Source organism: Micropterus salmoides, unplaced genomic scaffold (genome assembly GCF_014851395.1).
Source record: "Micropterus salmoides isolate LMB-PRFRI ecotype aquatic unplaced genomic scaffold, ASM1485139v1 Ms_hic_scaffold_18, whole genome shotgun sequence".
Taxonomy (NCBI): domain Eukaryota; kingdom Metazoa; phylum Chordata; class Actinopteri; order Centrarchiformes; family Centrarchidae; genus Micropterus; species Micropterus salmoides.
The window spans coordinates 255101-270941 of NW_024040928.1; the positions used below are offsets into that span (position 1 = coordinate 255101).

The window sequence follows — 15841 nt, forward strand, 5'->3', positions numbered from 1 at the left end:
GGATGTATTATGTGTGCTGCAATTTGGTGCCATTTGAATGTAATTCCTAATGGAAAAGCCATAGCAGACATAAAACACAAGATGAAATGCATTGACGTTTTTTAAATGATCACATGTTGTTAAGTTTCAGTGTTTAGTCACCGGGACACAGGATGTAGACGAAGTGTTGAACTTTGTCTCGCCCCATGACTTCTGTGCCATGTGTAAAAATATCAACAGTGAAGAGGGAGGACACTTTTTGGATCTGGAGGCGATAATGGTCAAAAGGAGCCAAAAATATGCAACGCTGACTGCTGGAAAGACAAGGCATACAAACCTGGCAATCCATCCATTAGTCTGTAACCACAATGCCGAGTAGTTATATGTGAACATAATCTAAAGCAGACTTGATGATATTAAGATGACATCTTAATACCATGATGCTCACATCAGTGTATCTCATGAAAAAGGGGGCTGTCCTTTCCAAGCAATGAACTTATTATAAAAGCCTGTCCTCCACAGAAAAAACACACAAAAGTCATGTTTACATTTACTGTGGCAGCGACCCTTATTGGCTGTACAATGCAAATACATGACTCCTTTCACCCAGGAGACCAGCGTTCAATTCCCATGTTAAACAAGATTCATTTGTTCCCCTCCTTTGTGTCGCTGTCACTGTGGGCTCCACATGTTTGTCATCTTACGTAGGTCATGTGATTTTCGTAACGTAGGTCCGGTCGGAAAACCGGGTTTGTAATTGCAGTTTTGAGAGGCATGGACAAATGCCACCGGTAGGAGCGCTATTTTAGGATACGCTTACATGAGCCGTATTTGGAGGGTGGTTAAAACAACCTATGCTGTCATTTAGGTTGAAGGACTTGTTGCATTAAAAATATGTGACGATATCTGTATAACCACATTATTAAAACTCTATGGAGGCCATCTACCTGCTCAAAATCAGATTAGCATGACAAGCCTCTCACTGTTCTTTCAATCCTATCAGGTTGTGTGTTTGACTCTTCCCTGGCATGAGAATAGACTGGAAACAAGGCCAAGAGGCCTGGGGAGAAGCAGCAGGTAGCATGCAGAAGATCCTGCAGCAATACCACAGCTCTGATCATTCTGCCCTCTTCTTTTCCTTTGTTCCTCATACATAAAATACTCTGCCCTTACATCCCTACGGGGGGGCATTCTGCACCCCCATCCTCTATGCATTCTCTCCCAGGTCAAAAGGGCAGGGACCTTGGGTTTTCCCCCCATTGTTGTTTTAAAAAAACTAATGGAAAGAAGCTATTCACACTGCTGCCTTCTCAACTCAAAGCAACATACACTTTCTGAATCCTGAATGGGTGAATTAAGATTTTGGAAAACAAACATGTCTCACACTCAGGGTATCTTCGATGATTTTCAAAAGCGTTGGGTGTAAAATCAAGGGTCTTGATCTGTTTCTGATTGTCTCTTAATCCTCTGAGTTTCTCTTGTCTTGCAAAGCATCCTCCTATTGTTCTCGTCAATGCTCTGCTCCTTGATGCATGATGGGCAGAGGGTGGAAAGTTGCTTTAAAGTCCAGTCTGTTTTTACTACGCCCAAAGGGTAGAAAAACGAAAACAAGTAATAAAACCCGTATAGCGTCCAATTAGCACATCAGAAATCACATTAAGCACAGGAAGACCAGGGCTGGATGCCATCAGAGGGAAAGAGCAGCAGACAGCTATAAGTTCAGAAGCTGTCTTCGTCAGTACTAACTGACCTGAAACTGAGAATGCACACTGGCTGCAAAAGCAAGGGAGCCATAATCAACAGTAATTGCCCTTTTGATGTTTTCTCTTACTTCAAGTCAAAATTCAGATTATTCACATTTGTTAAACTCCCAGAGGTGGGGTGCAAACAAGCACCACTAATTTCGGAGAAAATGTCCTCTAAAAGCAGCAGTGTATATTTCATATTTTCCATTCTGTCAACAATTCCCACAAAAGGTCAAAACCCACAATGCATTAGTTTATAATCCAGCCCGTAGCCAGGATTTTAGAAATACCAAGGTTATCAATCAAATCTTGACCAATTATAGTTTCTATAGACACAATTTGCTATCACAGAAGTCTAAATCCTGGTAGGAAAGTAATGAATCCTTTATCTATATAGTCATTATTTTATGTATAAAGTAGTACACATATATGCTAAATCTTATATTATTGGGTCAAAGGTCAGGTTGCCAAAACTTCCACATTCCCAGAAAAAAAAATACAGAGGACATAACCTCCTTGTCCTTAGTGGTAATTACAGTCCTTCTCTCAATACTTTCTGACTTTCCTGCCATGTCCGTAGCACTCAGCCTAAAGCCCATTGGTTCATACTGAAGATGTAAATCTTAAAAAAAATGGCTCACATACTATAGTACTTTAGTAGTGCAGCTTGACATAACATTTTGGGGGAATTTTCAGTGTCATAATGATGCACATTATGATTACTGTCAGGGTAAATAGTCCCAAGAGCAGTCCTCCCTAATCTTAGATTATGTTTTTATCGATGCAATTAAGGTAACTGAAGTGATTAGATGAACTAAGACCAAAGTCGAAGCTTTGATATAAAATAGGATGCACAAGGCCTGCGGGCGCTCTTACCGAGTTCACTGGTGTTGTCTCCGCTCTGGGAGACATGTCCCCCACTGGACGGTCCCGGGGTGCCCACAGAGGGTGTGGAGTGGGCGTCATCCATGTCTCTCCAGGAAGCTGGGTTCTAAGAGGTCAGGGAGAGGTCCGCACACCAGGGGACAGGAGATATGGAAATAGAGGACAGGAAGACAGGAGAGGGGAAAAAATAGATGAGAAAGGTCTAGTAGGTCCAGTATGAGGTCTCCCAGACACAAAGATAGCTACATGGCATGATTAGCATAGTAAGGCTGAAACCAAGTTGTCAGAGATGTGAGACACGAACAACATTACCATTCTGTCCAAGAGGGAGGTTTAAATATAATTGCAGAACAGTTTAGAGAACAGTCTGTAACCCTGCAGCATGTGGACCCTCCTGTGTCAAGGCTGTGTCTGTGACCGTGTTGGGGGAAACCCTGTATTTATTGGGCTGATCGGCCTTGCCACTCAGACAGCCATAGGCCCAAACCAAACAGCAGATCTCCCCCTTCAGCCTCTCTGCGTCAGCTGTTTGCCGGATGGTGATCAGATGAAGAGGTTGGCAGATGACAAGAAGAAGCACAGGGATAATGGAACAGTGTGAATGAGGCCTCTCAATGATGGCCCCTCTTTTCTTGTCCAGCCACACAATAATTACAACTCCTCAGTACACACAGTTACTCAAAGAGGCGCCATGTGTTTCCATGTTTATCAAGTTAATGAAGGCTTTATTTCCTAACACCCCATCTGTTAAAACCTAATTAACAGGAATGGAGGGTAATGTGCAACCAGGACCAGCGTGTGTATGAAATTCATACATAGATAAAGAAAATTCTACCAAACATTCAAGCTTCTGTTTACCTTATACAGTTTCTTTTTGCAGATTATCCAGATTACTCTCTGTAAAGACAGGTTGAATTCCTACACCAAATGACCACTAGCTACAAACACAAACCAAACAAAGTTCTGTTTCAGGAAAAGCACATACATTTATCGCATTTAACTAGAGGATTTGTTCCACATAAACCAAAGCAGTCAAGCTTAAGGAGGACTTTTCAGGTACCTGTTGATCCATCTTCTACCCTGTCAAAGTGGATGTCGATTCTACAAAACTGACTTTGGGTTTTGGTGTTCATTTTAGGGTTTAAAGCACTGACCATGTATATCAACATCCCTGTTTTGATTCAGACCAGGGATCTTTGCTGCATGGCATGTCCTTGCCCAACCCTTGACCTTCTACAATTCAATAAAGACAAAAGTTCATTATTTTTCATATTTACAATAATTACAGTGAAGCAGTCATTGGAAATAATATTCTTTGTTCTCAGGCTCCTCCAAAATGCATAGTTTGAGTATCAGTATGCTGAGAGTAAAGGTTTTACAATGATTCTGTTGAACTAGTCTCACAGGTGTCAGTAAAACATGCATGGCAGGTATATGTCATACGATGGTCTAAATCTATTTTTAGATGCTTTTTCATCCTTTAAGAATAAATGAAAGAAACTTTGTTTTTGTTTTGTTGGTCGATAATTGTCTTGAATGAGTGCCAGTATCTTGTGCAGATCACAGAAAATGACACTACAGCTGATTCAAATTGGAATCAGATGAAATTAAATTGTACTGCCAGGTTTTCGCTTGCTTTCATAAAATGAGACACTCTGACTCAAAAGACAAAATGTTTAAATTGGGATATTTTTTGCACAACACAAAAGATCAGCCATCAGGAGCTACAGTCCAAACCATCAGCATGAGCCTTCACATGGGTGATGGCTGCAAAACACATAGAGTCACATTAACCTACCTGTACACTCACCCCACACTCACACAATAAACTGATCATGGTGCATCTATGTTACACAGCTATGCACGTCTTTCTACCCAGAGGAGAGTAGCACATGCATTTTGTAGCAGCCGTTAGGAGGAAGGCAAAACAGCCAGAGAGCGTCCTGTCACATCAACTGGTGGCCCCTCACACACACACACACACACACACACACACACACAAACTGCATTCTGTCACTTGATTCAGAAGGAAGCGTCTCTCAAAAGAATAAAGACGATGTATGTTTCTAAAGTCACTGAAGTCAGTAATGATGTTTTTCACTGAATCTGCACCTATACAATTGATGATGCCAGTATTCATATTTGATTGAATTTACACTTTGCATGGTAAACATTACAATAAAACAGCATTTTAGTCAGGGTTTCTCAGCCTTTCCTGGCCCATGGTTTGATTTTTGGGTGGTGCAAACCTCATAATCCCATGAGTTGCCATGCGCATTTGGATAAGACATTTTATGTTAACTTTATCCCATTGCATATTTCTATATTTCTATATTTATTTATATTGATTGTATGTTTGTCTACGTGTAGCACCTTATCACCACAGCAAATTTCTCGTATGTGTAAAACTACTTGGCAATAACTTTTTTTTTTTTAAATCAATGAATCAAATGACTGTTTGATATCAATTTTAGACATCTTTCTTGAGACCATCTGTAGCAGCCATGAACTCCTACATGTTGAGAGGTTAAGTGTCGGGCATCCGATGAATACATGAATAATTTGCAGACATTCATGGAAATTATACTATATATATATATGTTTTTTGCACATAGTCCAATACTGCTGCTAAACTGCAACTCAAAATCACTTCAACATCTGAATTTGCTTCTTTGTGAAGAAAAGCAGGGGCCCAAAGTAGGAACAAATAGCTGTATTAATATTAATTGCTGAGAAACAGAAGACTGAAGCAAACACCAATCATCATCTTCATCAATAAAGTTACAAATTGTCATTGACAAACACAACAAATCTCAAGTGTGCATACTGTGAGCAGTTTCTCTTTGTTCCACTGAGGCTCTGCTGCACCAGCAGCATCAAACTGCAAACAGCACTCGGCTTCATTAATGCCACAAACTCGTCAAATGAAGCAATGTCATGCATCCCCAGTCAGAAGCTGCAACATGTTAACATGCTGTGAGAAATTCACTCTCCAGCATGTTATTTTTAAAAAGTGCAGTGTTTAAGAATAAAATAAGAATACAATAAAAAAGGGGAGAATGCAGTGGGTTTTTTTTCCTTCTCTCAAGACCCCTAAAATTTATTTGGTGACCCCTTGGATTGGCCCCACCCCAGGGTTTGGTAACCAGTGGTCAACAGAAACAGCTATTAGCCACTTGTATAGGTAAACAACAACTGTAAGCTATTTTTTCAATAATAAGAGTTAGACCTGCAAGCAGCTCACACACCTTCAAAAGTAGAGAGAATTCTTGACTGAAGGAGACACTTGCATGCAAGCTTCTCCTCCTGAGAAATATAACCCTTTCCATGAGACTTACGTGATCTGTCAGGTTGGTGGAGGATCCCGAGAGGTCGTCAAAGTCCGACTTGCAGACATCTCGCTCCTCTATGACCAGGTCAATGGGCATTTTGCCTTTCAGGCAGCTGATGTACCGGTGGCAGAAGTTATCACAAAGCTCGTGGACCTGCAAATCAAGTCTTTATTTAGACTTACCGAGTTTTCTGGAATAATATTAATATTAAAGGTGAACAAAGAAAATATTTACCTTCTCTAATTCCAGGAGGTGAAATCGTAGGACTTGAATAGCTTGAATCATCTAAAAAATATATACCCCCCCCCCCCCGCGCGCGCGCACACACACACACACACACACACACATAATTTTCTTTTTTAATAAAAACCATGATAACGGCATTATTTTAGACATCATAATAATGACTGTGTGCATTTGATAATTACCAACATAATAAAAATATTTTTCTTTTATTACAGAGAGAGAAATCTGGCGGCTGCAGAGGACTCACCAAGTTATCCAGCTCTGGGTTGGAAGAAAATAAAGGCTTCTCTGCGCGAATCTGAACCAAGACAGAAAATAAGACGTCACTTGGTGTTTTCAAACGGATAACGTTTTTTTTTTTACTTAAACCTGGAGGTTTAAATTAATCAAACTGACAAAATTATAATCAAATTAGTATTTAAGTTAATGTGGTTCCAGAAAATGAAATGTTGCAGTTTTGGTCGTGAACACATTCGGCTGCAGATTATTTTCTTACTCTCTGTATATTCAGCGCACCTGTCTGTGTCTGTCCTACCTGTTTTGCAAACACAGCTATGTCTTCGTTGAAGGAGTCAGAGGAGCAGACGTCTCCTCCCGCCACCCCGGGCTCTCTGGGCGTGCAGGTCGCCAGCTCGCACTTCTCGAACACCAGAGCCAGCAGAGGGAATAAAGGGTGGCTGCAACAGGCGAAGACAGGCCCATTGTTAGGCCTGAACATGAACTACAGCGGCGGCAGATTTCGTTTCACATTAAGGTCGGTGATGTCAACAAAAGAATACCGCTTTGTAAGATGTACAAAAATGTATTTATTCCTCCTTAATGTGTGGGAACAAATGCGCCGCAGCATTGAGATTATTTCATCTGTTTCAAATGCAAACAATTTGTCAGAGATATTAAGAAATTACATTCACTGCTGAGGTATAAGTGCATTATTTCAAGCTGCAAAAATAGATCCAACTGGAACTGCATCGAAACTTACTTCATCTTATGAGCAGAGTATATTATTAATTGTAAGATAAAAAATGAATTTATGTGAAATGTCATTGTGGATTTCTGCTCAACAGCTGAAATGTGTAAAAAAATACAACAGTTTCATTTCTTTCTCTATAACATCAGAATAAAAAAATGCATTTTATTAGTAGTAGCCTAGTAGCAGTAGCAGTATTAGTTTTAGTATTATTATTATATCCACACCCATAGATTTGGTCCTTGTCTCTCTTCAGTGCGTCGTTGACGGCGCTGCCCATGCTGCTGGGCATGATGTTGTGCGGCGCGTGGGCTCCATAATGCTGCGTCGGGTGCGGCGGCGGCCCGTGGTTCAGATGGTGGACCTGGGACAGGGGCCGTGGGGCGTGCGGTTCTCCGTACATGGAAGTGGGGACTCCGACTCCGTCCATCGCGCCTCCGTAATGAGCCAACTCATCGTACTGCGGGGAAAGTTGAAGATGACATTAGGCATGAACATATGACAGGAGGGCAAGTGTAGGAAAAAAAACTTTCCGTCTAAATTAAGACATACTCTTCCTGTTTATTGTATGCAATACGGGCATTAGACCTGGCCTCCTGTAGAGGCTGGGGCATTTATATAGAAGCACTTACTGAATTAGCTTTTGTGGGTCCACATCATAGTTTTCATTCATGTACCTGTGATTACACAGTGTACACAGTGACCTGTGCAGGAAAGGAATAATCTTGTGCTGTAAGTGTTGTAATAATGAAAAATCAAAAATTACCCGTTGCGCCATCCCGTGCGCAATTTCCAGATGTGTAAAGAGAAGTTGGCGTTGATGGATAGTTAAAACGATGAAAAGTGTATTAAATCCAAACGAGAGTTATAATCCTATCCTGTTCTGTGGCATGGAGCAAGTCAATAATAATTCAAATCAACGAAGAGACCAAAAACAGGATTAGTCCTCACGTTAGCACAGTGCCAAAACGCGCATTGGCAACTGCTTTCCTGTGGTTCTTCAACAAGAGGATTAGTAGTAATCTGTCAGATCTGAGTGTTTGATGTTAGTTCCGAGTTGATGGTTCGTGGCTCAGTCCTGTTGTCAGTGTCTCTGCGCGCCGACACGCTCACTGTCCGCAGGTCTGCTGGAGAAGCGCTTATAGGACCGCTCCGCGATCTGCAGGACTCGCTGATGACGGGCCGTGGAGGAGCAGGGTGGGTGCAACCAGCCCCTGCCCACTTACAAGTCACTGCTTGTTGTTTTCCGGTCATGACTTTCAAAATAAACCCGGACTGTTAAACCTTTATTGACCCTACCCTAAAAAGTTATGGGGTCTTAAGCACCCAGTCCCCTTTAACAATTTATGTTTTGGAAACAGGCACCTATTTCTAGGAAAAACGCATAAAATAACATACCCATAATGAATTTGGAATAACTCAACCAACTCAGGCCTAGATGCATAATTCTAGTCTCCTTTGATAGGTCGGAAGCTGGAATATGAATCAACTGTAAATGAACCTATTTATTCTGCTATTAAGGAGTAAATGGAGATGCAATAAAGGAAAACATGATATTTTCATCCTCGCCTAGTATAAGATCTATATTTTAATAGCAATATCACCATCAAAACCATCATCCAACTGATTACAATGCAACTGAATATATTCTAATAAATCTGGAATACAACTGTAACTGTAAATTTAATAATAAAATAAAATAATATAGAACAGTTATTACACAATTTTTCAAAAATATACCAGGCGAATGTCTGTTGTTTTGGCCATATTTACTGTTTAGTATATGATCACTTTTTGTTAGGACTGTGGTATTGTGTTCATTCTTTTTCGTGTTTTAGTCTGTTTTCATAGGTTTGGTTTTGGGTTCTGTGTTTCTTCAAGTTTTATTTGATCTTGTCATGGTTTAGGGTTTTGTGTTTTGTAGCCTAGTTCTTTTGTTCATTCGCATGTTTAGTTTACATAGTTTCTGTCTTGTCTCTTATCTTAGTTCTTAGTCTTGCAATTTAGTTCTGTGCCTTAGTTCTTAGTCCTGTGTCTTAGTGTATGTTTTCCTGGTCTTGTCTACTTTGTGTTCTGGTTATCCTAGTCTTAGTCTGTTCCTTGTTAGGTTGTAGTTTATTTCAGTTAATTTGTTTTTTGTCTGCTAAGTGTTGGTTTGCGTCTTCTGTCTGGTGATTGTTTATTTGACAGTGTTTAGTCTTGAGTGCTTGTTTCCTGTTATGTTTAGTTTGTCTCTTAGTGTTCAGTCTGCTTGTTTGATGTCCTGTTTAGTTTTCATATATTGAGTGTTCAGTTTGTGTTTCTGCATTTTGGTCTGGACCTGTCTGTTCCCCTCAATTGGTTTCACCTGCTTGCCTGTTTGTCTGTGTCTGATTGCCTCCACCTGGTGTTGGTCCTGCCCTGCCCTTCGTTACCTAGCGTTTAAATATTGCTTGTTCTGTTCAGTCTTTGTGATGTCATCGTCTGTGTTGAGTGTTCTGTCCTGTTCCTGCGCTTTTTGAATTTATCCTTTCGATTGTACCTTGTTATTTGTTTATGGATTTTCCTGTGCTCCCAGCGTAAGCCTGCTTAGTTTTCTTTAATAAATGTTTTATTGAACTGCATCCCGCTGACTGTAGTCTGCATTTGGGTCCACACATCAGTTCTCAGCTACTTGCACTCGGCTACACATGACACACAATTGGGAGTTTTCTTCAAAACAGTATTTCTGTCCATGCAACCACATTCTAAATAACATACAGCTTCTGATGGTTGTGGTAAGGGTAGGGGCTGTCAACACCTTTATCACGAATGTAGCTAGCTAGCTAGCTACCGCTTGCTAACTAGCACTTCCGGTCTGTACGGGATGCCGTCTGGGGAGTCTCACACATAACTACACTTTGTCACTCTTTCTCAAATCGCCGGTAGATGAAAACGGGCTGAATATGGATATGGATGTCTGTGTAGCTACTACGGGTCAGCCAGCAGATGACGATAAAGACTATCTGTTCCAAAGCAACACTTCACCTCTGCTTCAGTCCCTGGCGAAAACAGCGAAAACAGCTTATTGTTGTCTTATTGTTGCTTATTGTTAACCATTTTTTCCAGTCATTCACTGGCTTGTGCTGAGTTTTGCGTGCATTTGCGGTTCCTCGCTGGTCTGTTTCAAATAGCCGGCTGCTTAAAAATGATATCAGAATCATTTCGAATGTCAGCTGCGAACAACATGCACGCACAGCAAGTGTTCCTCTACTACCACTACACACATACACGCAACGCCTACACATGCGCACCGACAACCCAGGGTTAGCATTACAATTTTGGATTATATTTATTTAAAAACATTTATTGAAGGCTACCCATAACACACAGACAGAAATACTGTTTTGAAAAAAACTCCCTTTCTTTTTACATCTTTATTTATGATAATAAGATAAACAATGGGCCTTACACCCAGCATGAAGTGAAGTATTGAAGATCCCCTTGTTTGCTGTATTGATATAAGTCTAGTTTAAACACAAAAGAATGTGCAGACATCCAAACCAACCTGTGGGTAAGTGGTGAAACAAAGAATTACCTGCACAAATAATTATGAATTCCACTAGGTGGTAACATTAATTGTGAAGCTGCAATCTCTGAGGTTACAGAGCGGATGGACCTATAGTAATACAACCCTCACAGTTTTGTAAAAATTTGATTAGATCTTTTCATGTGAGAACACTGAAGAAATGACACTTTGCTACAATGTAAAGTAGTGAGTGTACAGCTTGTAACAGTGTAAATTTGCTGTCCCCTCAAAGTAACACATCACACAGCCATTAATGTCTAAACCGCTGGCAACAAAAGTGAGTACACCCCTAAGTGAAAATGTCCAAATTGGGCCCAATTAGCCATTTTCACTCCCCAGTGTCATGTGACTTGTTAGTGTTACAAGGTCTCAGGTGTGAATGGGAAGCAGGTGTGATAAATGTGGTGTTATCGCTCTCACACTCCCTCATACTGGTCACTGGAAGTTCAACGTGGCACCTCATGGCAAAGAACTCTGTGAGGATCTGAAAAAATTTCAAGAATGATTGCTCTACACACAGATAAATCAAGGTACAGGAATGGACCTAAAAGGGTACAAATGCTTTGTCGCTCCAGCTGTACCCCAGCACGGTATGAGGACTGTACCTTTAAATGTTGGTACATTTTTGTACCTCTAAAAGAACAGTTCTGCACCCCTAGTGACAAAAATTTACCTTTACAATTATTCATTTAGCTGAGACTTTCATCCAAAGTGACTTACAATTGCTACATGAATCAGAGGTCACACACCTCTGCAGCACCTAGAGGTGTGCTCAAGGACACATTGGTGGATGTGTCACTGTGGGAATTGAACCCAGGTCTCTCACACCAAAGGGATGTGTCTCATCCACTGTTCTGGTGGCAGAGGATCACTGATTTTCTGCATCATTTGCCTGTACCTTAAGCTTGTTAAAAGTACAGTTATGTACCCTTTGCTGTCAGCAATGCTTCTGTACCTTTAAAAAATAAACAAAGGTCCATGGTTAACACCTTAAGGACCATTTCCGTACCTTACAGGGTACTTTTTTGACAAATGTACCTAAAGATGGCCTAGGCTTTAAGAAGACTGCTAAGACCCTGAATCTAAGCTGCAGATCGGCGGCCAAGACAATACAGCAGTTCAACAGGACAGGTTCCATTCAGAACAGTCCTTGCCATGTTTGACCAAAGAAGTTGAGTGCACATGCTGGATGTCATATCCAGAGGTTGTCTTTCGGAAATAGATGTATGAGTGCTGCCAGTATTGCTGCAGAGATTGAAGGGGTGGGGGGTCAGCTTGTCAGTGCTCAGACCATACACCGTACAGCACCGCTAGAGCGTCAAATTGGTCGTCCCAGAAGGAAGACCAAAATAAACACCTTTCGCTCAATGTCAGCTGGGATAGGCTCCAGCCTTACTTTGAGGGGATAGCAAATTTACACTGTTATACAAGCTGTACGCTCACTACTTTACATTGTAGCAAAGTGTCATTTCTTCAGTGTCCTCACATGAAAAGATATAATCAAATATTTAACAAAATGTGAGGAGTGTACTCACATTTGTTAGATACTGTAGGTAAATAGGTGCATGTCTACAGCCTCACAATACCTGTGCAATCGCCACAAGATCTTCACAGAGGTCTTGTGGTATTTGCCCCTAGGGGGCTTCAAAACTATTCAGTGTGCAGATAATTCTTTGTTTTTCACGATAGAGTGAAACGTCACATTGAACTCTTAAAGAAATGTCCAACTAAAACCAGCACCTCTAATTTTTTATGTTTTATTACTTTCTACTAACCACCTAATATATTCTACATACCACCTTAATATTTTCATTTACAATTATCATATTTTGTTAAAAGTGTAGATCACACTACTTCCAAAGGTAGGTAAGTAGATAGGTAGGCAGACTATATATATTAATACAGAAGCAATTAATAAAAAGGGAAACAGAAATAAACAATATTCAATGATCAATGGAGCAGTGTTGAGGATGATTTTGAGTTTAAGAGCCTGATAGCTTAGGGGGGAAAAGATGTAGTCTGGTCACCACTGCAGAGTCCTCCAGTCCTGGGCTGTGCACATCCCATGCCAGTTACTGATGTTTACAGTCAGGATGCTTTCAGTTGCACCTGTATAAAAGCTGACAATAACTTGGTACAGGAATTTGAAGAACGAGTTGGATGATTAATAAGTTGGAAAGAAGTTGGCTAAGAATTGGGTGATAATTTATACATTATGTTTTATAAACAGACAAACCAGTTGGGGTCAATTATTACCTGAGTGACAACAAGTGTTGCCATTAAAAATAATTAAATGGTTTTAAAACAGTATCCTGAGCAAACTTTGACATATACCTGTCTGTGATATTCCATCAACATATAGTCCTCTGATCTCAACTATTAGTCAAATTAATTAATAATTTCTACTTTTTTAACTTAAAAATTTGGTATAGTTTCATATAAATGAGACATACTGACCATGAATTCCACCAAGAAGTGTGAAAGTGGAGGTAATGAGTTGGAATGAAGTTGGCTAAAGAAGGTGTAACACAGAATTGGGTAATAATTTAAACTGGATGCCTAAAAAAAGGCAAACCAAACCAGGTCAATGTTGATTGATTGACTCCCTTTTGGAGACAGCCCCAAGTGGCCATTTGATGAATTGCAGTTTTTGGCACTCGCTGGATGGCTTCACTTTTGAGACTGGGGTTTTCACCGTTGCGTGGTGTCCAAAATCAATGCTTAAGAAGGCCAAATTCCCGTGTCAAGTTCTTGTCAGCTTTTACAGAGGCGCAATAATAATAATAATAATAATCTTTATTTGTAGAGCACTTTTCAAAAATAAGTTACAAAGTGCTTTAACAAGCTTTTAACAATAATACCCAAAAGACAATAATACAAAAACAATACAAGATAAAAGCAAGAAAACATTGAAAAGACTAAAATAAACGTTTAAGATAAATATAAATAAAGATAAAGATAAGTAAAATAGAATAAAATAAAAGGGATAAAATCAAGTCAAATAAGATCAGGAAAGGCTCTCCTATAAAAGTATGTTTTAAGAAGGGACTTAAAAGAGTTCACTGATTCAGCCGACCTGATTTCCTCAGGCAGGCTGTTCCAGAGCCTCAGGGCCCTGACAGCAAACGCTCTGTCCCCTTTAGTTTTCAGTCGAGACTCTGGAACAGACAACAGACCTCTGCCCGAGGATCTCAAGGTACGTGCTGGTGTGTATGGGACTAAAAGGTCAGAAATACAACAAGGCGAGAGGCCATGAAGAGCTTTAAAAGTGATCAATAGAATTTCTAAATTCTATTCGTCAATTCTAAAACACACTGGGAGCCAGTGTAATGAAGCTAAAATAGGGGTAATGTGGTCAGATTTCTTTGTTCTGGTTAAAAGCCTGGCAGCTGAGTTCTGGACAGTCTGGAGTCGAACATAGATTTTTGGTTAAAGAGGTGAAAAGGCTGTTGCAATAATCCAGGCATGATGAGATGAAGGCATATAAAATGGTCTCGGTGTCCTTAAAAGTTAACATAGATCAAAGTCTCTAACTCTGCCTGTCAGCTCACTCTGCTCCGTTAAAACTGAATTTACTATACAGAATTGAATACAAGTGCACTCCAGATTTAGCTGCAGCCAGCTGACCGTGTGCTTCTCCCTATACCGCAGTTCTGTGTCCATGCATGCAGCAAACTGAAAGCACTGTCTGTCGGAGCGTCTACATGAAAAGAGAAGGAAGACATGGCTGGTAGTGTCTTCAGAGTTGTTAAACACCTCAGCGCACTGAAGGAAGCCATCTGACTGTGTGAGGAGCAAGATCGTTGATGTTTGCAGGCAGAGTAGGCCTAGAGCTCTCCTGTCTGACTGGTCCACCAATAGCAGAGAAGATGACCCCTTGAGACACAGCACCTCCTCATTTGCATAATGAGGCAGAAATACATACAGAAATTAAATAAATAATAAAAATAAATACCATGGGTGAAAATAAATAAGGTAAAAAAAAATACAAAGGAAGAATAAAACAGACAAAAATATTAAAACACACACATAAATAAATACATTTAAAAAATTAAAGCTGCAAGCAGCGTTGGGCGGGCCCTCGCACTTGTAGCGCGTCCGCGCGTGAACCGGCCGAGTTGCATATTCTGGAGCTCTGCCGGTGCAAGCTGTGAATTTCCTACGCGGTTCCGACGCCGCATGAAGGTGCTATATGTCACTTCCTGTGTCCCCTATGTGGAGCTACATAGCACTTGCCGCTATGAATATAAATCATTATTGGTGTGTAGATGTCTGCGGGGTGGGAGAGTTATCAAGCACGTAAAGTTTGTTTCAGATGTGAGCATGTACACTGAACAATAATGTACCCAAACAATAAAATAAATTCCTTTTATATTTCCCTGCCTTGTTGTTTATGTGTAGATACAGAGGAAGAATGTGAGAACAGCACACATTTCATCGTTACTGTGTGTTAGAGCATGGGAGAACAGTGGATACTTTTAATACAGCCCACACCCCTAATACTGTGTAACTATAACAAGTAGAGAACAGAAGAAAAAGATGTTCTTTCTTTACAACTGTCTGCATAGCTTATTCATATTGTGTAATGAATGAAAATAAATAGGCCTACTAGGATCCTCTCTACTTTGACATTTAAGATTAGCTTGTTTGATCCACCTTCATACACATGTGACATTACTGTACAACTTGAGAAAGGTGAGTTGTTTTCTGCTCCAGCCTGCCTAAAAGAAAAGCGTTTTTGGGATTAAATGGACTTTATTAGCTGCTGCAGTGCCATATGAACTCAGAATAGACCCATTTCTCACCTTATTATTCTAAATCATGCAACGAAGAAGAAGAAATGCATAATAAATCCTGGGACAAAATCTGTAGTCAAATACTGTACAGCATGTAGTCTAATGAACAAGACTTGTGTTATAGCTTACTTGGGCAGTGAAATGTTTAATTTTTTTAATTCATGTGGTCATAGTTGTCCACAACTCAAATCAGAATATAAGAAGAAATGTTTTATACCACCTCAAGAAGGCTTCCTATCAGAAAGGTAGGAAGGTATTTCAAATGTACAACTGCAGTACTTAAATCTAAGTAAAGTAATTTCCCTGACATTTTTGTGTTACTTTACTTTTAATAGACCCATGAA

The 15841-nt window shown here is 40.2% G+C and overlaps 1 protein-coding gene across 1 annotated transcript in view; it reads right to left on the reverse strand.

Moving 5' to 3' along the window:
* meis2b (Meis homeobox 2b) overlaps nucleotides 1-8408 on the reverse strand; it is a 30911-nt gene extending 22503 nt beyond the window's left edge. Inside the window, exons 1-7 of the mRNA XM_038727475.1 lie at nucleotides 8268-8408; nucleotides 7382-7626; nucleotides 6723-6864; nucleotides 6435-6485; nucleotides 6176-6226; nucleotides 5948-6094; nucleotides 2601-2715 (exon numbers count right to left, since the gene is read on the reverse strand). Of these exons, the coding sequence (XP_038583403.1) occupies nucleotides 2601-2715; nucleotides 5948-6094; nucleotides 6176-6226; nucleotides 6435-6485; nucleotides 6723-6864; nucleotides 7382-7626; nucleotides 8268-8408 (892 nt within the window). The remainder of the gene's footprint in view (nucleotides 1-2600; nucleotides 2716-5947; nucleotides 6095-6175; nucleotides 6227-6434; nucleotides 6486-6722; nucleotides 6865-7381; nucleotides 7627-8267) is intronic.
* Nucleotides 8409-15841: the final 7433 nt, after the last annotated feature.